This window comes from Struthio camelus, chromosome 12 (genome assembly GCF_040807025.1).
Source record: "Struthio camelus isolate bStrCam1 chromosome 12, bStrCam1.hap1, whole genome shotgun sequence".
Lineage (NCBI taxonomy): Eukaryota > Metazoa > Chordata > Aves > Struthioniformes > Struthionidae > Struthio > Struthio camelus.
In genome coordinates, this window is record NC_090953.1 from 18,563,653 (window position 1) to 18,586,846 (window position 23,194).

Sequence of the window (23,194 nt, forward strand, 5' to 3'; positions counted from 1 at the left end):
CCATGGTTTTAGTTATGAAGACAATAGTGGAAATTCAGGGTCAATGGCTGTTCTGCATCTTCTTCCTCATGTCATGATATTGCTATCTAAGAATATGTCACAAAGGGAGTCAAGCTTTTGTTTTTGGTTGTGGCTTTTAGCATTAATAATGATTTTATTGACGGTCCTTTCAAGGAGGAAGTAAAAAGGACATTTCCTGGAATCTGAGTTAAAGCATGGAGAAAATAAGCATTTTGAAATAATCTGAACAATTCTGAATGTCAATTGAAGTGATTTGTGTAGCTTTGCCTTCCTCTTGAGTATACCCTTCAAGTAGGAGACACTGACAAACTTGATTGTAAAGGGTGTGAGGTGTCTGTCAGATCTGAAACCTGTATTTCTTATCATGCGTTTCTAGTAGAGCATGAAAAGGACTGATGGAGTTGAGGGGGGGGAAAAAAAAAATCCATCAAAATTGAAACCTTGACTTATTTACCTCAGTGTTCTTTCCTGTCCTATTAAATACAGTAGTTTAGGTAGATAGCCACTTCCTCCCTATGGATTAAACTGTCAGAAGAATTAAATCCTTCCTGAGAAGGAACTTTGAAGCTATCTCGACTCTGAATGTGTCCGTTACATCTACTTTATGAACAAGAGCTACCTTGGCGTGGGTTAACTTCCTGTTGGCCATGTCTCTTTCAAGATCAGAAAAATCTGTTGGGCACTGAGCCATGTAAGAAAAACATGTTAGAAGCAACTTTTTTGTGGGTGCAGGAATAGATTTGCTGTAAGAGCAAATTAGATGCAGCTCCGTGTCATGGTTTAAAATTTGGTGAAAGATTGATCTCAAAGCTGCTTGAGGACAACAAAACTGAGGAAGAAAAAGTGCAAAAAACTCATCACATCTTGTGAGCTTTAGAAGGATGTTAAGATTGTATTGAAGATAATGAGACTTCCTAGCCGCTGTTCTGCCAAGCGTATGCTGACGAACAGAAAAATTTCACTGGAATGCACTTGGTCTTTTCATACAAGCTTCACTGCAGACTGACACTTTAAGATGTGCACTGTACTGCAGAAATCTGCTAACTTTTCTAAAACTCAGATTCTAGAACATAATCTTCTTAATTTACTAATAGTCAAAAGATTACTGATTACCCATGTCTTATGTTTTTCTGTTATGGTAGATTGCAAGCTATCCATAGTTAGCCTTAGAAAGGATCCAGAAAATGGTAGGTTCTTACGTGAAGTTACTGGTTTCTGTGCTAATTTGGGCAAAATTTTGTCTTTGCATGGGATAATGTTTTTATTTTAATCGGTAGTCTACATGTGAACATACATTAAGTCAGTGAGGACTCAGGATTGACTCTTAGTGGACATAATGATTTCCAGGTACAGCAGAGATTTCTAAAGGGTTCCTCCCCCCCTCCCTTCCCCCCTCCAAATGAGGAGAGAACCCAGATCTGGCGTCTCTTCTGTCCACAGGTAAGAAGCTTGGTTTTTGATTCCTTTCTAAGGTAGCTTTAGGTTAACCAGTCATTTCTTAGTAGTTCCTCCATATTGAAAGGACTTGGAAATCTGCAGATATAGGCAAATGCTTGTAGCTCTGGAGACCCTCAGAATTTTTAGCCAACTGATACTGAATTTAAGCACTAAATGAAATACAAGATATAAAGACGTCCTGGCTTTGGGGAGGAAATCCCTGAGCAGACCGTGTTTTAAAGAGTAAGTATCGTTTTAAAGATGTATGTAAGAGCTGTTTAGGTAGAGGGGAAAAAATATCTTAATAGATTATGTAAAGTTACCTCAGTTCCCTGACGTCCTTTGTTTTAAGAGCAATACTTGGAGAGTCGGAGATGAGCGAAAGGAGTCTCTGCACGCTAAGGTGGAGAGTGCCTGGGGGGTAGTATCATGCATACTGACTCTTACCTCTCTGGTCCTATTGCTCTGTCTTGCCTATTGTCTGTGACATCTTTGGGCGGCCTTTTGCCAACTGAAAGAACTCGCTCTTGGGACCTGTTTCCCCTTTGCTGTCCTTTTTCCCTGGACAGTGGAATCACAACAATGGTTTTTGGTATGTTTAGCGTTTCAGCCTCAGCAAGAAAGATATGGTAGCTTGAAGAAAGCTCTATAGAGGTGGTCCTTAGTTCTGAAAGGATGAGCCTGACTCGCTTAATGCCTCTGTGAGTACGTGCGTGCAGCGCTAGAGGCTTCCCCTGTCTGTTTCTGAAACAATACAGTGAAAAACTGGACTGTTGGACAGAAGTCGACCCTATTTTGAATGTGCTCAGGAAAATGCTGATATGGGCTCTTACCGTCTTCTCGTGATGAGCGGTTGAAAGTATACTGAAAATATGTTTGGGCAAAGTACATTGATATTTTTCAAAGCTTTTCTGTGCAAATGTAACACATGCAACAAGAATGTTTTGCAAACTTTTTTTTTTTTTTGCAAGTAATGAAAACCACAGTCGATGGTGCTAATGTGCAGCTGACTCGGCAGTTTGTAACTGAAGGTTGTTTCAAGCTGCTGTAGTTGGGCATACTTTTAGTAAAAAAAAAAAAAAAAAAAAAAGGAGGGGGGAGGCGGAGTGGAAAGGGCCCTGACACAGCACAGATGTTGCCGTTAATAACACCTTTGACTCATGGGAAGTGCAGCTGTCACTTCTCAACAAGTTTCTGTTACCTAGGAACAGAGACAGCATCAAGTGTTCCCTGTGCCATCTTGCAGAGGGGGAGGCGTGCAATGCCGGCTTAGGCAAGCTGAACAAAACAGAAGGTTTCTACTCTCCTGTTATTCTGAGCTTTTTCATTTTGTTCTGTTTCTGTCGTCTTTCCCATTTAAACTTTGTTTTCTTACATAGAACAGAACTGACCTTTTACAGCCGTGGTCGTTGCCCAGGTATGCTCGCCTGCGAGCATGGCGGTGGCGTAGCCTTGAAGCGTAGCGCTTCGCGTACCTGAGTGAGCGCCGGTGTTTGGCTGCCTCCGTTTTGTGCCGCGCTCCCAGTGCTTGCGTTCTAGTTACTGTTCTGGTGAGCTGGGGGTTTTTTCCCCCTTATATTTATGGGGTTTTTTGATATATGCAGATACACAAGGAGCATAAAATTACAGTGCTCTTACATCACGCAGCGAGAAAACATAAAATGAATGTTGTCCTGTATGCTAACTCTGGTATTTTGGACCTTAGTGTTCAGGCAAAACAGAGAACGCCGTTTTGGAATGTGGCTTCTGTTAAGTTTTGGGAGAGGGCAAGAAACAGGTAGAGAGGGCTCAAGGAGAAATTTACTGTAAAATATTATTAACATGTGCTTGGTACCCGAACGTCTTTTGTCAGGGGGCGGAAGAGGCAATTGTAGTCTATATTGTTATGAGGCTTCTTTTGGTTTGTAAATTATTTAGTATGCTTTTAAATAACTAAATGTGTCTGCTTGGCTTTAATGAGAGACAGTAACTTTTTTTCGGGGAAATGAAGAGTCCAGTCATATCTCAGCCTGGTACTGGGAGTAAAATTATTGCTTTATCTTATGCATTTTATTTTGTGTACAGATGAATGTATGCTGAAGATCTGAAAGAGCAACAGCAACATTTTTACGGAAGTTAGGCAGCAGAAAGCAGAAAAGTCAATGCTTGCTTTTCAGTTTGCTTGACCTAATGGTTTTAGCATGGTCTTTATCAACTCTAAAAGACAGCTTAAAAGTATATTTATTTGAATTAAGAAAAAAGTCATAAGTAAGGTTTTTAAAAATGAAGCCACTGTACTTCTGTTGAACAACCACTTGCAAAATAGCTGGTTGTTTACAAGGAAGGGTGCCTGCGTCTTCTGTGGGTTGTTACAGTTTGTGCATACTTCTGATGATGGCTATGTTTCTAAAACTAACTGGTAGAAGAAGGTAGTAGTGAAGTGTATTAGTATGGCAAATGAACATTGAGTTCGCAAGCAGTCTGTCTAGAGAGCAGAGCTGAGCAACTAAGCTTTGTCCCTGATGTTTCATAACATGCAACATACAACATTGCTTTAGAAAAGCACGGTTTACTCATGTTTACTCACTATTTCTTTTATTCTTTCATGCAAATCTTGGGTCAGGAGATCCGATTTTTTTTTTCTTTTTTTTCCTAAGTCCTTCTTCATAAAACTTTTGTAGTAGTAGTTCTCATTAACAGAGAAACAGTCTTTACTCTGCCTACTGGATGTCTGTGGATACGTTTTTACTTTGTGGAAAGCGGTAGTCGTTATTGTGTAGTAGCACCATCTAGCTGTTGGTAGTGACAGGCAGGTGGTTTTTCTCCGTACAGACCTCTCAGGAGAGGGAGTTGCACTTGCAACCAAGCTCTGCGTTCCTCTTTCGAATGCCTGTTTGTTTCCTCTGTGGCAATTAAGTGTGATATTATATAAAAGGGTATGGTTTGTTTGGGTCTGTCTGTCTCTTCTCAAATACCTTTTTATCCTTGTGTATTTGCCAGTGCGGTCAGGACCTGAGTAGACATCTTGAATGTCTCTGGCCTGCTCAGAACGTGTGCGCTCTGCAGCTAAGACTCTCTCTTTAGTATCCTGGCCTATGACTTTGTTTTTTTCCAACTGCTTATTAATGTTGATCTGCTCTAGCCATAATACGTTATTTCATATTGATCAGATGGGAGTGTAACAGTTAAGTTTAACATACAGCGTGTATATTGTGTATGTATACAGTTCTGCCATGGTATAGCTGGTAGCAAAGTAAACTCTATATTAAAATGACTGATCTTTGAGTTAAAGGAGTAGAAATCGCATTCTTTAAGCTTTAGATATTGTTTTCAGAATGAGAGGGTTTTTTTTTTTTTTTTAGCTTGTCATATACTCCTTTGATTATATTTTATGCTCTGAACACGTAGAGGAGAAACACAAGAGCAGGCCAGTTGTCCTTTGCTAAAATAAGTCAGATGACTGACTATATGAGAAATACTCCTATTTTTCACTTTGAAGTGCAGCGAAGTGCAGCAGCTGTGGACTTAGGGCCACGCGCTCTGCAGAGGGCAGGAAGCGGCAAGGGGCGGTTTGGATTCCACCTTGCACCGCCACGAAGCGGTGCCGTGTGGTGCGCACACATCTGCCCGCCTAGGGCAGCTCCCACGCACGGTGGGGACCAGCACAGCCAAAGCGCAGCCTGGCACTGCCTCTGGAGGTCCTGTACCTCCACAAGGAAGCGTGACGGAGAGCAACATTGGGACTCCTTTACTTCTAAACATCTTAAGGTAGTTTCTGTATGGAGCCTGTGTGTAGGGCTTCCTCACTTGAAGGAAGGAGTAGAAAAGATAGCAGTCTGGTTCACCCTGGCCCTTCTCTTTCCAAATAGCCATGTTTGGAGAGGGACGCATGTGTCAGAGCGCGCATGTGAGGGGTGGTGTTCTTGTTTTTTCTAGCAAAGTTGGGACAACGTTTTTGAAAAATTGTGAAATGGTAAAAATGTTACTATTGTGGTGCTCTAAGAGAACAAAACCTTGTTAAATAGTGATTGGTGCCTCTTGAGTGAAAAGATTTTGCTCTTTAGTTTTAGTAGCACACAATCATTGTAATTCTATATGCAGAGTTGATTTTTTTTTCTTCTTCTTATTTTTCCTAATATAGCCTTCGAAGCAGAGAAGATGAGAGAATAACTAAACCAGGAGCTGTCTCTACACCAGTAAAGAACGCAGATGATGCTTCTAAAACTGTGGAAGACGTGGCAGCTGAAAGAACTGAAAAGCAAACTCCTCCACTCCCAGGTAAAAATGTTAAAACGTTAATTTAATGCGTATCTTTAAGAACGGATGCCCAGTAAAGATTCACATCATTGCACAGTTGTGGAATGATTTCTTACGAAGTCTTAAAACAGACCAAGTTCTAATTACTTCAACCTGTTTTGAGTCATCTTTGGGAACAATAACGCTTCTAAAATGCTTTGTTATTATAGTGCTTACTAACTGCAGTCATGGACCAAGAAGCCATTATAAAAAGTTAATTGCAACTAATAATAAAAAAGAGGGGTTTTTTTTGCCTCCCCTGAGGGGAAAGTATAAGCTAAATGGCAGCAGATGAAAGCCAGTTGCAAGGTGGGAGGCATGAGATCGTATGCTTACTGGACACTGTTCTGAGCAGTTCTTTTAGGATTTTGTGGGGTTTAAAAATACAGAGGTTTTTGGTGGAATTTGAAAGCAGATGAAGAGGAGCTGTGTAAACCGTTTAGAGGGAGCTGCCCTGGAAAGGCAGAGTAGAATGAGAAACACATTCAAGTTTGGGCGGGGGGGGGGGGGGAGGGAAATTGAGAACTTAAGGGATGAGCAATGAGACTACCATGTGTAGGATTCAGTAGCTCAGTAAAGAACTGAAGAGTTTGGACGGGAGGAGAGGTAAGCCGGTAAATAAAGGTATTATCCAAATCTGTGTTTGCAACTGAGATTGAGTTTGTATGACGCGTGGTGGTGGAGGAGGTGTAAAAAAGCATGTAATCCTTTAATAGTGCTACAGAAAGCTGTAAGGAAATGAGGATCTTTCAAAGACTAATGCAGACGTGGTTAGGTGTGGTTGATGGTGCCCGATGTTGATGGTGTGGAAGGAGAGCGTTCAGAAGGGCTAGGAAGGGATCATCAGAAATTTGCAGGAGAATGGTATACTACTGTATGGTAAGGATGAACTCTGTTATAAAAGGCATGTAATAAAACTGTTATCTGAGGTTATCCAATTTCAAACTGGCTCATTCAAATGAGCTCAAATTGGAAAGGAAGACGGTAGGGTAGCTGGTAAAAGCAGAAGACAACATTAGCCTTGTTTGAATTCAGCTTTTATCAAACATGCAGTGACAATGCTATAAATGTAAATTCTTGCAACACAGACAGCCGTGTGGCAGGTAAGAGTCTCTATTAGCGTCCGCTACAGGGGGAAAGACTGTAGTTTCTTCCCGGAGACACCAGAGACTCTATGCAGCAGAGGCATAGTAAGTACCCATTGGTAAGAACAGCTTGTGTTGAACCAAATAAAGCACTGAAATCGGCCAACTAAAAGACACGGAGCTGTAGTTACACTGTTTCTGGTATTTTTGTTTCAAAAATTAAAGAATGCTTATGGGAAGAGAGCTAATGGAAAATGAGCAAGTAACATTAGGCATATCAAGGCCTAAAGATGGGGGGGGAGAGAAGGGTTTAGAGTGGGCTTGAGGAATCATAAAGCCTTCTAGTTCTTGCAGTTTTGCAGTGTATAGAATACTCAACTTACTGAAGCGTAAAGGAAACATTGGGATTTTTGCCAAAGTAATAATTAGACCAGGAATTGCCCTATTTTGAATGACAAGGTGAGTGTGTCTTCTGTTATAAGTTACTAATAAGTAATCTTCAAGTTAATGCAAGTGGGTTTGTGGATAGTAGAGGGCTACTGAAGAAATCATTAGGGTGTTAGGATGTGTTTCACATTTAAAAGACCAAATAGACACCTCAAATATTTGATTTTTTTTTTTTTTTTATTTATAGAGCCAAAGCCAGTGTATGCACAGGGAGGACAGCCAGATGTGGATTTACCCGTCAGTCCATCTGATGGTCCGTTACCCAATTCAACCCATGAAGATGGAATGCTTCGGTAACGTAACTCAATTCTATTTGAATCTATCACATTCTTGAGCAAGCAAAGTTTTTGGCTGAGGTGATGAATAAGGCTGCTAGTGAGTTTGTTGTAGCAGCTGCAGTCAATATACACTTAACTGGTATGCATACCATGAAATGCTCTAATTGAAGCAACAGGCAAATTACTGCTTTCCATATCTCCACAGCCTCAAATTTATTAGGATACTTTATACTATTTTACTTCTAAGTGGAATATTTCCTAAATCTCTAGGCCAAGCATGAAGCTGGTAAAATTCAAAAAAGGAGATAGTGTGGGCTTGCGGCTAGCTGGTGGCAATGATGTTGGCATATTTGTAGCTGGTGTTCTGGAAGACAGCCCTGCAGCCAAAGAAGGATTAGAGGAAGGAGACCAGATTCTCAGGGTATGTCAAAATTGGTAACAGTACAAAAGTGGATTATACCAAAGTAGTTTTTGGTTTTTGTTTTGTTTTTGTAGTATCAAATATATTGTTGTTGTTGTAGTTCATACTGTTTTTCTATGTGTACTCTGAACTGTATTAGATGACTTAATAGCACAATTTCTTGTTAATTGTGCTATTGCTAGGAAGGTTAGTGAGTTATATGTCCAGTTGTCTAGACTAAAGCCAAGTGAAAATGTTTTTTAACTGTTGGGTCGCTGTTTGGCTAAATAGTGTTTGTATACATATTTGTTACATATTTTACTACCAGTTAGAATCTGGAAGTGCTTAATCTTGAATGAAAGGGTATGATACCATTACCAAAGAAATCTACTCCCTATTCCATGCCCTGGGCAAGTATGTGCCTTTAAGTAGACAAGGTCTTGGTTCTGATTAGATTTTACTGCCCCACGTGTTCACACAGTGCGCTTGAACTAGTGTTTAGTAGTTATTTGGCAAGTTGATGTGAAGTTCTGCATATAGTATGAACAGGTAAATGCAGTTAAATTTGGCTAGATGTTTCTTCTAAGAACAGTTATTTCAGTCTCGATGACAAAGCTTTGATCATTTAGTGTTATTTGTTGCCTTTCATTTCAGCAGGCTTTTTCCACTGCAGTCATCTTACTGACTGTCTATAGAATATAACTGAGAGGAGTACAAACTAAGTCTTGAGAGACTTTGGAATTACTTTTTTTAAATGTTTAACGAGAGCATGTATTTATCCCTGTCTAACCTAGTAGTCAGGCTGTATTTAGTGACCAAATATGAGACCAAAGGAAAGGGCTAATGTATTGAAAAAAATCATGTGTATTTTTGGTCTAATGCAGTGCTCCATATGTTACAATCTAAACATGTGACCGTTAACTTTACTGGTGTTTCTAGATGCTCCGTAATACTCATCTAAGGAACAAAATGAACCGGTACTTAATATTCTAGAAACTGCATTTTTATCAAGAAATAAGTTATGTCTATTTAGAAATGCAGAAGGCTTCTTGAATGCATGTTCTTGGTGTGTGTATGTTAAATTGAATAAACAACCTTAGCAATAAGCTAACTCACATTTCCCAGCATATAGTTACGTGTCTGTTATGATGATGTGTGCTAAATCAAACTGATTACTTGATTGATGCCAGGTAAACAACGTAGACTTCACAAATATCATCAGAGAGGAAGCTGTCCTTTTTTTGCTTGACCTTCCTAAAGGTGAAGAAGTAACTATTTTGGCACAGAAGAAGAAAGATGGTAAGTATTTGTATATTAGGAACACTGTAGTGGACTACTTTGGAACCTAATAAAAGCTATTATTAATATTGACTTATTTGTGACTTGTAAGAGGTTGGCACCTTGGGAAGACTATTAAAAATTTTGGAGGGTTTGGGATATGTTACTATTTTGACTGGAGTAGAGAATTGATGTGGTAATAAAAAAAAAAAAATGTATCTGAAAGAAGTATTGGTATTAAATGTTTTGCAGCGGGGAGGGAGGCAGGAGTTTGTCATAGTTCTGCTATTGAAAATAAGCAGAGATGCAGCTTTATGCTGATGCACATGGACATATATGCACAAACTTGTTTCCTGACGTGATTAATTCCTTTCAGGGGAACTGAATTAAGCTAGCACCAAATTTTTGTCAGAAAAAGTGGAATTTCCATCAGTGGTGTTTGCTATTAATAGTTTTGCTGCTTAAAATAGAGAAGCTTTGAGGTTCTAAGCCTTTTTGAAATAATTTCTGATATTTCAAAACAAGGAAAATTAAAGGAAGATGAGATGCTGCCTTGAGTAGTTCTTATGAGCATTAGGATGTAAGTTGAACTTGCAGAACGCTATATATTTTGGGGTTTTGATTTCTTTCAGTTTACCGTCGCATTGTTGAGTCTGATGTAGGGGATTCTTTTTATATCCGAACTCATTTTGAATATGAAAAGGAATCTCCTTATGGACTAAGCTTCAACAAAGGTGAAGTGTTCCGCGTGGTGGACACGCTATACAACGGCAAACTGGGTTCGTGGCTGGCAATTCGAATTGGCAAGAATCACAAGGAAGTTGAAAGAGGTATCATACCTAACAAAAACAGGTACGATCTTAAAATAGTTTTCAGGCAACAATTTTAAAGTACACTTTTAAACTCTATATTTGTATAATGATATGCCTGCTCTGGTGGGCACCAGTTTATATAACTGGTTCACTCAGAATGTTTTAACAATTAAAAAAAACAAATTGAAACCTAAAGTGAGTTGCAGTTACATCTGATTTGTGCTAAGCTCCATAAGGATTTGCTTTTGACTCTTGCACAGTCCACAGAAAACTAGCTTAGAACTTTCCTCTCAGTATGAGAGGGCTAATCTAGACTAAGCCTTCAAAAGGTGGCGTCAGCCTGAATGGTTCAATACCCTATTAATACTTTCTAATACAGAGACAAAGAAAACTTACTTTGGTAGTGTTTTTATAGGAATAAACTTGCTAGTCAGGCATTACTTTAGAAGCTGACTTGCTTCGTAACTGGTTTGGGATTTGTTGTCATCTTAGAGCTGAGCAGCTAGCTAGCGTACAGTACACGCTTCCAAAGACAGCGGGAGGAGACCGAGCAGACTTCTGGAGATTCCGGGGTTTGCGTAGCTCCAAAAGAAATCTCCGAAAAAGTAGAGAAGATCTTTCTGCCCAACCTGTTCAGACAAAGTTTCCTGCCTATGAGAGAGTTGTTCTTCGGGAAGGTATGCCTTTATTCTTAATATCACTGTAGTAAGTTGACAGGTTTGTGTGGTTTGCTCTGTTTTAATCTGTGCATTTAAGAGTCTCTTGCATTTATTTTAAGTGATTGATTATATTTTCATATTTTTTCCTTCAATTCCAGCTGGGTTTCTCAGACCTGTAACAATTTTTGGTCCAATAGCTGATGTTGCACGGGAGAAACTTGCTAGAGAAGAACCAGATATTTTTCAAATTGCAAGTAAGCGTCAAATCAAATTTCTCACCCTTGTAAAATTGACTGCTTTCAAAGTAGATTCATCATACGTTATTACTTCAACCGTTAATATTTTTAACAAGACTTTGGCAACATAAAGTAGCAAACTAAGTGCCAGCTTTTTCACTAGCTGATTGATCATTTTCTGAATGCAAAAATAATACTGGTGCTATAGCCTTCTCAAGCTTCCTTTGAATTCAGCACCTTTCTAGTATCTTATTTGGAATGGCTTTCCGAAAATAAGTTTGGTGACTTTTGTAGCCAAATTAGAGTTGGTAGTTTAATTTCTGTAGTATTTTTAACAGGAATTGATGTTTTGAGCTAGGAAATGGTTTGTTTTATCTTAATGAGGGGTTATAAAATATGGTGCAAATTTACAATAGATTTTTGTTGTATCCTCTTTACCAGAAAGCGAACCAAGAGATGCTGGTACTGACCAACGTAGTTCTGGCATTATTCGTCTTCACACTATAAAACAGATAATTGATAGAGTAAGTCTCTTATTATCAGTATTCTTCTAACAGAACGAGGCAAATTTTAAAAGTAAGTGAGCAAGAACAGAAGGGAAACCGGTATCAGTAAGTAAGTTGTTGGGTGTTCTTAATATAGCATCAATCAAATTAGTGGCTTTGCTTTAAAAATTACTTATTTCAGTTTGACCTAACTTAAACAGTGAAGTAAAATGCTCCTTTTATGCAGATGCTTTGAAGGGTTATAAATTCTTTAATCTGGGCTTTGTAAAGAAACATGACAGCTCTCAGAGCCCCTAGGTTACTTTATCCTTGAACCTATGACATCTCTTTGAACTTAACCTGTAATTCAGAGATAGTAAACGTCTTCACAAATGTGTCTTGCATAACGGTTGACGTTCTGGCAGACTGGCAAAGCATAAGTTCTGCAAACTGGAAAACTTCACTGAATCTTTTGCAGAATCTTTGATTAAAAATGAAAAGGCCAACCAAGAAAGACATAATATAAACTTACCCGAGTATGGTGGGGCATTAGGGCACGGAGGCTCTCATTTCTCTGTATATTATGTTATACAATGTTATGCACTCTCACACTCCCTGTGGTCTTAACGGTCCTGCTTCCTGATCTCCTTTCCCACCTTTCTAGCAGTATATAAATAAATAAATAAACTTTCTTTCTCCATACTGTTAACGACAGTCTAGAAGTCCTTCTAGGCTTTGTTCCAGGGAGTTTTTCCCCCCCTCCCCTTCGTTATGGCTCTTCTAAGCTGCTTCCATTTCACTTAAAGACAATATGTGACACTACAGCTAGAAAAAGTGGTACTTTATATGAAGTTCCAGCTTTGCGCACACCCCCTCCCCCCCCCAACCTAACTTACAAATTAATAAATTGACATCAGGTTTTTGTGGGAGGATTGGGGGAAGGGATCTCCCTTTCTTAATATCTTTTTTCTTCAATCTCCCTTCCTTAGTACTGTGGAAACTCCTGACATTAGTTCATGAGCCTCTACTCCTCTCCTTTCCTTTTCCTACTTAAAAACAAACTTTCTGACATCCCTCAATAGCAAAAAGATATTCTAGTAGCAGAGCAGGAATGCCACTTGCTCTGTGTTTGAGACGAATCTTGCAGTGGATAAGAGCTGGCCAAGTTCTTACATTCAGAAAATTGATCCCTTGAAGGAAGATGGAGGTGTGTAAAGAGACTAGGTCTTGAGTTTAGATCTTTTGTTCTTTCCTGTTAGCAAAAGACTTTGCTTAGCGCCCTTTTGTAGTTTCTGCTTACTTAAGGGAGCTGACTTGCTTTATAGGGAGCTAAACACTAAAAGCTTGTAGTTATACAGTCATTCCTACAATTTTAGAATGTGTGTACCCATGGAGCTTGGTATTGAAATTGGCTTTGTTTGTATTTTTTCAAATGGAAAAAGAACTTAAAACAATGAACTCCATGAGGATAACACAAAGCAAATATGTAGAGAGGATGTTTTAAAATCAAACAAACAAACCTGTCCTACAGTTTAAAAGGTTCACTTTCTTGTCTCTGTATTTTATTGCAACAGGACAAACATGCTCTACTAGACGTCACTCCAAATGCAGTGGACCGTCTGAATTATGCCCAGTGGTATCCAATTGTAGTGTTCCTGAACCCTGATTCCAAACAAGGTGTAAAGACCATGAGAATGAGGTTGTGCCCGGAATCACGAAAAAGTGCTCGAAAGCTATATGAAAGAGCTCACAAGCTACGCAAAAATAATCACCACCTCTTTACAAGTAAGGAATTTGAAAGAAATAATAGTAGAGTAGAAATCATATAACCAGGATGGAGCGGGGGAGATGGGATGAGAGTAAGTTCTTTCCCTGCAGAGTTCAACAATGTTTTTGTGTGAAATTACTATAAAATGCCATTAACAACTGCTCTTACTGCTGGGTAACAGGGTATCGATATTTCCTTTTGTGTTAATCAGGCTTTGAAAACTACAGTACTGGAATAATAAACTTATTAAAGCGCTACTATTTAGAGGTACTAGTGTGCATTAATTGCACTATACGCATTTCATCTGTGGGTTTTGTCTTGTTTTTCTCCTCTGCTTCCTCCTCCTCCCTCATCTATCTTTTCTCTTGCTTCTCTTCTGTTAGAGGTGATAACAACAGTTTTGGTTGTTTTTTTTGTTGTTGTTTTTTTTTGTTTGTTTTGAAAACGCTAGCTCCTTCCCAGACTTTCCCTGTCTTCCTTGGTATTTTCTCCTGCTCTTAGTATGACCTAGTACTGATTGTTTGCCTGCTTTATTCTTTGATCCCAGTTCACGTTGTTGTGGCCTCAAGGATGGCAAGGTGGCGTTACCTTACCAAGTGCACTCCTGCGGTTAGACCACCTCTAAGTCAAGCAGTTGTTGACTTGTTCAGTAACCAGCAGTTAATTGGTGTGTGTGCATCACTTGAACACAAATGTGAAGAGATCTGAAATATCAAAATGACATTTTTTAACGGATAATAGTGACTTTGCCATCATCAGCTAAAATTAAATGTTTGAATAAATAGGTGAATGATGTAATTTTCTTAGACTGATTTAAGTTTAAGCCTCACTTTATTCAAGACTATTGCTGGCTAGATATTTCCTATGTGATAAAATGTCCCAGACTGCATAAGGCCTTACGGTTGCTTTAAATGCCAATATTCACATTACTCTTCCATTGTCAGTTTTAAGTTCACATTTTATATTGCTTTTAGTACTGGTGATACAGGTCCTTCTCAAAATTCTACATGAATCCTAAGTCAGACTAACCTGTTGTACTTCTAGCTACCATTAACTTGAATTCAATGAATGAAGGCTGGTATGGAGCTCTAAAAGAAGCAATTCAGCAACAACAGAACCAATTGGTGTGGGTTTCAGAAGGAAAGGTAAGCAATATAATAATTCTTTTTGGGGAGACATGACAAAACTGTAGTGATCTGGTTTGTGCGTGTGCGTTTCCCGTGCTCCCATAGTAGGCTTGGTGTAGGCTTGTGGAAGGAATTTTTTTTTTCCCCCTCTCCTGATTCTAATCATCCTTTGAAGGTCTGTGTGAACTGCTCAAAACTGATTTGTCATTAGATGAGTGCCATTTTCTCTGTTGATTAGGGCTGTGCAGTTGTTCTTCTCTATGTAGTAATGTAGTAACAGGGCATCTGCTGGTTGAACTACTTACTGAAAGATGTACTACTGCTTGGAAGTTTTTGTCAGGATGTGGATGCTTTTTATTAACAGAACTCCTATTTGATCTACTGTTTCCATGCTAGATGCTTTGACTGCCCGGGGGGGGGGGTTGAGTGTAAAAACCAAATTACATCCTTATGTTCTTTCTAAATGTACGTTCTCTTGACTCTGAGAACACAAATACAGAATTTGCAGGTTAATGTTCCCTACCGAAACTCTTGTTGCCTTCCTAACCGACATGTTATGCTGTGCACATTAGCTCTTTCCTCTTGTGGAACTAGTGTTAACAGGAATGCCAACTGCAAGTTAGCCAACGATGAATCAGTTATTGCTACATGTTTCTTAATATTTGGACTGGCTATTTCTGCTCGAAGAACTCCTTTCAGCTTCCCATCTATCTTCAAAATAGTGATTCCAGCGTGCTGATACTTTAAAGGTTTTGTACCTTTTCCAGACACTTTGACCTAGGTAGACGCTGTCAGCTATCCCCTCCCTTGCACTGACACTTACCTGACCTCTTAGTAAACTGATTCAAAGAGCTAGACTGCAGAAGAGGCTTGTAGACAGAAGCGTAGTGTGTCCAGCGACTGAAGCCTTATTCTCTTCCCCCATTGTGCTCAGAACTGCTGAGTTCTTGTAGTGCCATTGTACTACTGGACTTTGAATATTACTAACTGTTTTAAATACCAGACTTTCTGTCATGAATCAGATGATGGCTACTTTTTAGTTCTACACAAAAAAATACTTTCTAGTTTTATATCATAAGAAAAAGTGTGTTTCTTAAGTTATTTCAATAAATATTTACTCTTTAATTTTGTTTGATACAGGCAGATGGTGCTACAAGTGATGACCTTGACTTACATGATGACCGCCTTTCTTACCTCTCAGCTCCTGGTAGTGAATATTCTATGTACAGTACAGACAGTAGGCACACATCTGATTACGAAGACACGGATACAGAAGGGGGCGCTTATACTGATCAGGAACTGGATGAAACTCTGAATGATGAGGTTGGGACTCCTCCTGAATCTGCTATTACCCGTTCTTCCGAACCTGTTAGAGAGGATTCCTCTGGAATGCATCATGAAACTCAAACTTACCCTCCTTATGTATCTCAAGCTCAGCCACAGCCAAATCTCAGAATAGATTCTTCAGGATTTAAAACAGCTGCTTCTCAGGCGGTAAGAAAGTAATTTTGTACACTGACCATTGTACATTTACTTCAGGTCGCAAATTCTCTTGAGCAAGTAACTTGTGTTTATGTTCCACTTACTGGTATTGTACGCGCATAAAAGAATCTATCAACAGCAATAATACGTTACAGTGAATTAGAGAATCAACTTCTCCTCTGTCAGTGACTTATTTTGACAGAAGAGGGGTTGAAGTTCCTTTCTGCTATTTGTTCAAATGTTTTGCTCTTTTCATGTTCAGCGTAGTGAATTTATGGAAGTGTTAGTGCATGGTACTTCCAGTACACTTCGTTCTACGTGTAGCCAATGTAGCCAATCAAAGCATCATTTAAAGTATCTTTAATATAAATCAGAAAGTCATATGATTATTCAATAGCAGTATATTTAAAATATTTTAAACACTTCACAGAAAGCAGAAGCCTCACCTGCAGTCCCTTACCTTTCCCCGTCGCCTGAATCAAACCCTGCAACCTCATCAACTTCTACAGTAAATCCTAATGTAAATCTAACTAATGTCAGACTGGAGGAGCCTACCCCTGCTCCTTACAACTCTTACCAACCACAAGCGGGCCCCTTAAGAACATCAAGTACTGAGGGAGCTCATATAGTGCTAAGAGATCAAGAGCCATCATCCTTATCGCCGCACATAGATCCAGCAAAGGTACCTGTGCTGCATTGTTGCGCTGATTTCCTGCTGTACATCAAGCTAGCACATGATCGTTTTGTTTTGCCCCCAGCTGGAAAATCCTTCTAATTTTTTTTCCTTAGGCGATCATGCAGTTTACAACAAACAAAGCATCTAAATTGCTAAGCATCATCTAACATTGTGTGTGCATGGCTTCAAACTATACATTTTTCAATTCTTTTTTTTTTAAAGACATTTTAAATAAAAAGGCTACATTTTGTATTTTGATTCTTATTTGCGTGTCACTTTTTTTAAGCTTATCAGTTCTCTGCTGTTTATTCATGAGGCCTTGTGAAAAATCTGTTCTTTCCCTAAAATGACACTTTAATTTATGCGAGAAATAGTTGATCATGAAGCAAATCCAATATACAGGGTGACTTTGAGTACCTCCCTAGCAGGCTGGAGCTAATTTTAATATATAAACCAATCAGTATCATTCCCCCTTTTGTCCTCCCCCAACAACCTCCAAAACCCCAAAGATCAGAGAAGGTTATTTCTGCCTTTCTCTTTTGATATAAGTATATATTTTTGCTTGAATGGTAGGACTCGAAGGAATCTCTTGAATAATCAAGTTCAGCTTCCTGTGATTGCAGACAACTGCATCATGATTCTGCTTCTAAAGAAAATTAAGGCCAATATTTGAAACTTAAATTTGCTTTAGATGTTACATAATAAATGAAATGTAGCTGTAGTTGCTCTTTATTTCAAATGGAAAATATGCTGCTTTTTTAAACAGGTATACCGAAAGGATCCGTATGTGACTGAAGAAGCATCCAGACAAAGCTACATTTTAAAACAGCCAGCAATTAATCACCCAGTACAGAGACAAGAGAGAGACCCAAATCTGATCTATGAATCGCAGGCTCAGTATGCAGAAAAGCAACCAAGTAGGGAGTATGAGCAGTCGGCGTATAGGTATGATTCTACAAACTACGTAGATCAATTTTCTCGTGGTTATGACCCTCGCCTTCATTATGATGACCGTGTGCCTCCTTATGAGGAGCACTGGGCGTATTACGATGAAAAGCAGTCCTACCAACCAAGAACAGCTTATGACAGCCAGCCTCCTAGGGATATGGATTCTAGACAAAATACAGAAGAGAGCACGGAACGCAGCTATTATCCAGCACAACCTCGTTTTGAGGAACCTCCTCCAATGAGTTACGATGGTAGACCTCGTTACGAGCATGCACCTAAAAATTTCAGCTTACCGCAAGTGCGATACGAAGATCAACATACTTCTGGATATGACACGCATGGTAGATATAAACCAGAAGCTCAGCCATACCCTTCAGCCGTATCTCGATCTCCTGAATCGAAGCAGTACTTTGACCCGCATATGAGGGGCTATGAACAAGGTCCTCCTCAAGCTTATAGTGCTAAAGCTGGACAATTTGAGCCTTCTCATAGTACTTCAGGTATTTCTCTTCCTCCCCCACCATCATCACAAACCAAACCAGAGGTTTTGCCTTCTAACAGTAAACCACTGCCTACACCGCCATCTCTAGCAGAGGAGGAAGAAGATCCAGCCATGAAACCACAGTCTGTGCGAAGTAGAGTTAAGATATTTGAGAGAAGAAGATCACCATCTTTAGAAAAAATGAAGGACCCAAATGATACATCAGCCGTCAAGGTAGGTTTTCACTTCTTGCTTTTTGTTTATGAAGTTATATCACAGGTAGTAAAATGTTATCTTGGAGCGAAGCCTACTGCTTGCGGAACGCCGTCTTAGCAACCTCACTGTGGTTTGTTTTAAAAGCAGAAACTGAAAACTTTCACTAAAGGGATTTTGCTGAGCTAAATTCTCCCCTTTTGTTTTTTTACTAGTCTTTTATTTTGTTTTTATTCAGGGCCTTTTTTGTTTTCTTAAGCTAAAGAAGTGATGCTGTGTTTTTTCCAAATATTAGAATCTAAGAAAATTTGCTGTGTTTTCCTTTACAGCCTCCAGAGATAGCACCTAAACCTACACTTGCAACTGTGAGTGGTCCAAAACCGACTTCTCAAAGCCAGTATGAACATGACAAAGCAACTTACAGGTAGATATACAGCTGATAAGTAACTTTAGCTTCCAATATGGGATTAGGATGTACAGGCAAGACATTTTAGTGGTTCAGACTGGAAACTGCAGACGGTAGAGTGGGAGTGTTTCTCGGTACTATTTCTGTGTCAATAGTAAAACAGGCTGCAAAATCATTTGTCAAGGACATAATGATTGGTGGGGGGTGGCACGCTGTATTTTTTCTCAGCATTTATAAGGAAATGATTAATTTAGAGAAGAAGAAAAGATGAAAATAATGGCTATGTTTAAGTTACATAATTTGAAAGTAGGTATAGTAAAAGGGAAATAAGAGCTTTTTTCTTTTTCTACTATAATATAGGTACCTCGTTTCAAGACCCTATGAGTTAAAAGTATGTTGTGTGCAATTTTTCTAGTGATTTGTTCAATTCCATTTCTTATAATTCAGTGCTATATGCCAATAAATATTATGTCACGTTCTAGAGGCAGCAGTAACGCATGTATGTAGAATTACATAAGAATTATATTTCAGTTGCTTTGTTATTAGTTGGGTTACAAAATAGAACCTTAATTGAAGTTCTTCAGATGTTTAAATTGTGCAAGGCAACCATATGTTGTTGTTCCTGGTTAGGGCCCCAGAACCACAGAGACCTCAGGCGAAGCCACCTGAAGATATTGTACGTTCGAATCATTATGATCCTGAAGAAGATGAAGAGTATTATCGAAAGCAGCTCTCGTACTTTGATCGCAGAAGTTTTGAAAATAAGCCGTCTGCGCAGGTTCCTGCCAGCCATCATTCTGAGCCCACTAAACCAATGCATTCTCAGAATCAGCTGAATTTTACTAATTATTCTAAGTAAGTTTTGGGGTTTTTTTCCTTTTGTTTGTCTTTTAATTTAAAACAGGAAAAGTGAAGCTTATAGATGAAAACTGTGAAATTATACCATCAGTGGGATTCTACACGATCATGGTATCTAGTTAAAAACATAACTATTTTGTGTTCACAAAGTCAATTTTGCTGTTTAGAGATAGCTTTGGTTTGAAAAAGATGTGCATAACTTGCATTTTGATAAATGCAGTGAAGAATAGATTTTGTGGGTTTCAAGGCTTTGAACATGTTGCTTCGCTTCTCTTCTCGTGCTTCTTTGTACAGTATATAACAGAAGGTATTTTCTTAACATAACTAATAGTGAGTGGCTAAACGTTATTTCAAAGCAGGGGTTTCTGTTCATTTCAGTCCTGCGTCCGTTTATTCTGTGGACAGACTTCTACAAGCTAGCTATCTTTGCGGCTAGAAAACGGAACCTTTTGGGGATGTTGTTGAAGTCAAAAGCTATCTGATGATGGAAACATCTGCTTCCTGTATTGTTTTGCTTCCTTGATTTGGAACACTGATACAGAAATTGTGTGAAAGCTTCTATACTAATTTAGCTCAGATGACGAATCGGCTGTCTTGGAGGTTACTTTGAGGCTTTGTGTGGATACTCTCTGCGGTTATCTAAATTTGCGGAATTTGTTTGAATTCAGATCACAGCAACGTGTTTGTAGCTGTTACTGTGGAAAGCTGTCTTGACTTGCTGCATGCAGGCCGAAAATCAGGTCTTTTGAAGGCTCTGGTTGAGCTTGAAAGCTGGACTATTCGGGTCAAGCTGAAAATCTGGCGAGCTTAATGGAACTGAGATTTTTTCAGTGAAGTGATCAAGTGACTTACTGAAGTTCTTTTTAGTGTTTTGAGCATATTTGCAAGCCTGTCTTTTGTGCACTTAATACATTGTGTTCCAGTGCTTATCTTAAAGGATGTGAGCTAGGGCTCAGGAATCCTGTCCCGATTTCTTTAATACGTATTGTCTATCACTTCCAATACCTTCCTCTGTGAATTGAGAATACTGGAATCTATTCAAAAGCATTGTGCTTGATGGGTTTTAAAGGAATCACTGTGCTGTGTGGTGGGTGTTTTTTGTTGTTGTTGTTGTTTTGTTTTGTTTTCTAACCAGGAAGCCTGCATTTGGTAACTAATTCTTATTTCAGTTGTTATCATTTGTTAAGGGAGGAATTGAATGTATTTAGTTATCTATGACCAATTCTAATCCTCCACCAATGATATTCGTCCATCTGTCTTCTCATTTGCCCTGTATCTTGACAGAAAGATTGGAGCTTATCTGTCTTGCTCTCTGGATGACATAGCAAGGGGCCCTTTAAAAAACAAAGACCAAAAACGAAGTCTTGGCTGCACTCAGAGTGCATTGCAGTAGCTTGCAGACTTATTTTTCTACCTACCAAAACGGTGTTGCCTATAGATAGACTATTTTGAGTCTTAATCACCTGACTGAATTGCTGTAATAAATGTAAGTAAAGCTTCAAGTAGAATGTTATAAATTTTCATTAATAATTGCAAAAATTCTTAAACTCCTCAAAAAGAGTATTGTAAGATTTCCGTCTGCCATAACACTTCCATTCTTTGGGTTCCCTGTTCTGATTTTGTTTTTCTGTGAGTTAGAGTATGACTTCAAGACTTGCACCTCCAGGAAGGTGACGCAAAACTGCCACAAAAATAAAATACTATTGTGTTTAAGGCTGATGCAGTTATATAGGTCAGAAGACAAAATGTGTTTGGTTTTTTCCTTGCAAAGGAATGTAACCTATGAAGGAACGGGACAGACATGGGAAAGAAGGTGATTTACTTAACAGTAGTCAACTGGAAATGGGCAAATACTAAAAAGTTAATAGCAGAAGTGTAAATAAATTACAGAGCTGCTCAGTTGGCCGGTACTGACTAGAAGAAGCATTCAGCAATATGCTTGCATAGAAACACAAGACAGTGCCAACTGGAGACAGCATTCATGTTTTGGACTTTCCCTGTAGCTAGCTTCCTGCTTGTACACTGTCCCTTGCTCTCTCTCCCCCCCCCCCCCCCCCCCCCCAGTGTATTTGTGTGATATTTGCTATTCTGTGAATCAACTCTTCCAAAAATAAATGCAGGACTAAGTTGGGGTAATGATGTAGGAACTGTGGATTATGCAACATCATCTTCCTGCATAATCTGTACAATGTATTTTGGGTACAGAAGACAGATTTTATTTATTTATGAACAGTTAACTGCCCCTTTTCGGTTTTAAATGTTAATCTCTTCAACATTGATTTAAATTATGTAAAATTGTCTTTGCTATTGAGTAAATCGTCTCTGGAGTGGATTATGCACTAATTAATGAGCCTTGTAGTAGATGTTTTCATTGAATTTTGAGGATGGAGCCTAATGAAAATTGCATTCAAAGTGCAGTACCGAAATAGATTTAATAGCTTTATGCTTTGTATGACTGGTTACAAGCATCATAAATAGAATATCTATCTGTAAAGGTACTTCAGTATCTTTCTTCCTCATATGTCTTTTTTCAGTCTTCTGTTATAACTATTTTAGTGATCTCCTAATGGTAGTTTGGATAGCCTGAGGATTTTTTTGATCAAGAACAAAAGGTTTGCGCCACATACTAGTGGGGAAAATAAAAAGCCAAAATTAACTAGATCACTAACTTGACCAAGCCTGAGTTCAGAATGCATGCGCTTTTTTGAGAAGCGAATGCCTCAGACTACATCAGTACTGAATGCATGTAAACTTAAAAATCTCTTCACCGCATACATGTGGTTGAATATGTTTAAAATAATATAAAATATTATTGAAAAGATATTTAAATATAGTAATATTTAAATATAAATATTCAAATAAAATATATTAAATGTGAATAATAAGATATATTTGGAATTTCAAAGCTGGTTTTGAATTAATGCTTTGTATTTGGGTGGAGATGTCGTCTTGTATTTGTATCACATTTTGTGCAGAGAAAATAAGATTCAGACCTCCTCCTTTTGGCAGTCGTTCTAAACGTAGTCATTGTGCACCACTTACGAGATTAATGGAACTCTTTGCTTATGGTTGAGGTCTCTGCCTTGCTGTTTGCAGGATGCCAATATATGTTTTCCTGAAGAGAGCAGCATTAATACCCATTAGTGGTTTATGATGAGCCTAAGTTAACTGTTGGCATGAATCTTTTGGTTAACTTTCATTATTAATGCCATAAGCTAGCACTGACAGCTTTGAGGCATAGTTATGCTGTGTTCTGCAGACTTGCTTAATTACTTTATTTGGGTAAGATACACAAAATACTAAACCATCTTGCTTGATTTTAGAATAATTCTTTATCTATTGCCGGACAATGGGTTTGCAGCTTTAAAAAAAGTGAGAATGTATAGATATTTCTGAATCATATTGGTGTGTATCGTTTTACAGAGAAAAAGGACAGGTGAGTTTTTACGTCTTAGCGGCTTATGTAATGAGGTGTCTGTCTTAAAATGAAGGTTCATATTGTTACCTTGTATCTGAAAGAAATCAGAAGTTTAGCGTTGAGAGAGTTTGTATGACTTTTATGTTATGGTACAAATGTTTACCTTTTTATTTTATTTTATTTTTTGTTTTATTTACATCATTTAGGAAACTTGTGCCGTCACTAAAGCTGCTTTGTAAGGATAATGTCACTTTTGCATCTTATATAGTTGTCAGCAGCCGTAGAATAAGGAATAGACTTCTGCTTTCTTTGGGAGAAGAGTCACAATGGCAAATGGGTGTGTTTTTGTGGATCTAGCTGGAGCAACTTAAGAAGCATTAGCTTGAGTACTGCGGAAGGAGCCT

The 23,194-nt window shown here is 38.6% G+C and overlaps 1 protein-coding gene across 19 annotated transcripts in view; it reads left to right on the forward strand.

Moving 5' to 3' along the window:
• TJP1 (tight junction protein 1) overlaps positions 1-23,194 on the forward strand; it is a 174,383-nt gene that overhangs the window by 138,671 nt on the left and 12,518 nt on the right. For 13 of the 19 annotated variants that reach the window (XM_068957803.1, XM_068957807.1, XM_068957819.1 and 10 more), the window contains 15 exons: positions 5,579-5,715; positions 7,453-7,558; positions 7,814-7,964; positions 9,134-9,242; positions 9,854-10,073; positions 10,526-10,710; positions 10,851-10,946; positions 11,370-11,452; positions 12,988-13,198; positions 14,226-14,326; positions 15,449-15,802; positions 16,221-16,472; positions 17,233-18,129; positions 18,438-18,532; positions 19,145-19,369. In XM_068957803.1, coding sequence (XP_068813904.1) covers positions 5,579-5,715; positions 7,453-7,558; positions 7,814-7,964; positions 9,134-9,242; positions 9,854-10,073; positions 10,526-10,710; positions 10,851-10,946; positions 11,370-11,452; positions 12,988-13,198; positions 14,226-14,326; positions 15,449-15,802; positions 16,221-16,472; positions 17,233-18,129; positions 18,438-18,532; positions 19,145-19,369 — 3,222 coding nt within the window. The remainder of the gene's footprint in view (positions 1-5,578; positions 5,716-7,452; positions 7,559-7,813; positions 7,965-9,133; positions 9,243-9,853; positions 10,074-10,525; positions 10,711-10,850; positions 10,947-11,369; positions 11,453-12,987; positions 13,199-14,225; positions 14,327-15,448; positions 15,803-16,220; positions 16,473-17,232; positions 18,130-18,437; positions 18,533-19,144; positions 19,370-23,194) is intronic. The other 6 variants (XM_068957809.1, XM_068957812.1, XM_068957814.1 and 3 more) reach the window with 1 other exon arrangement.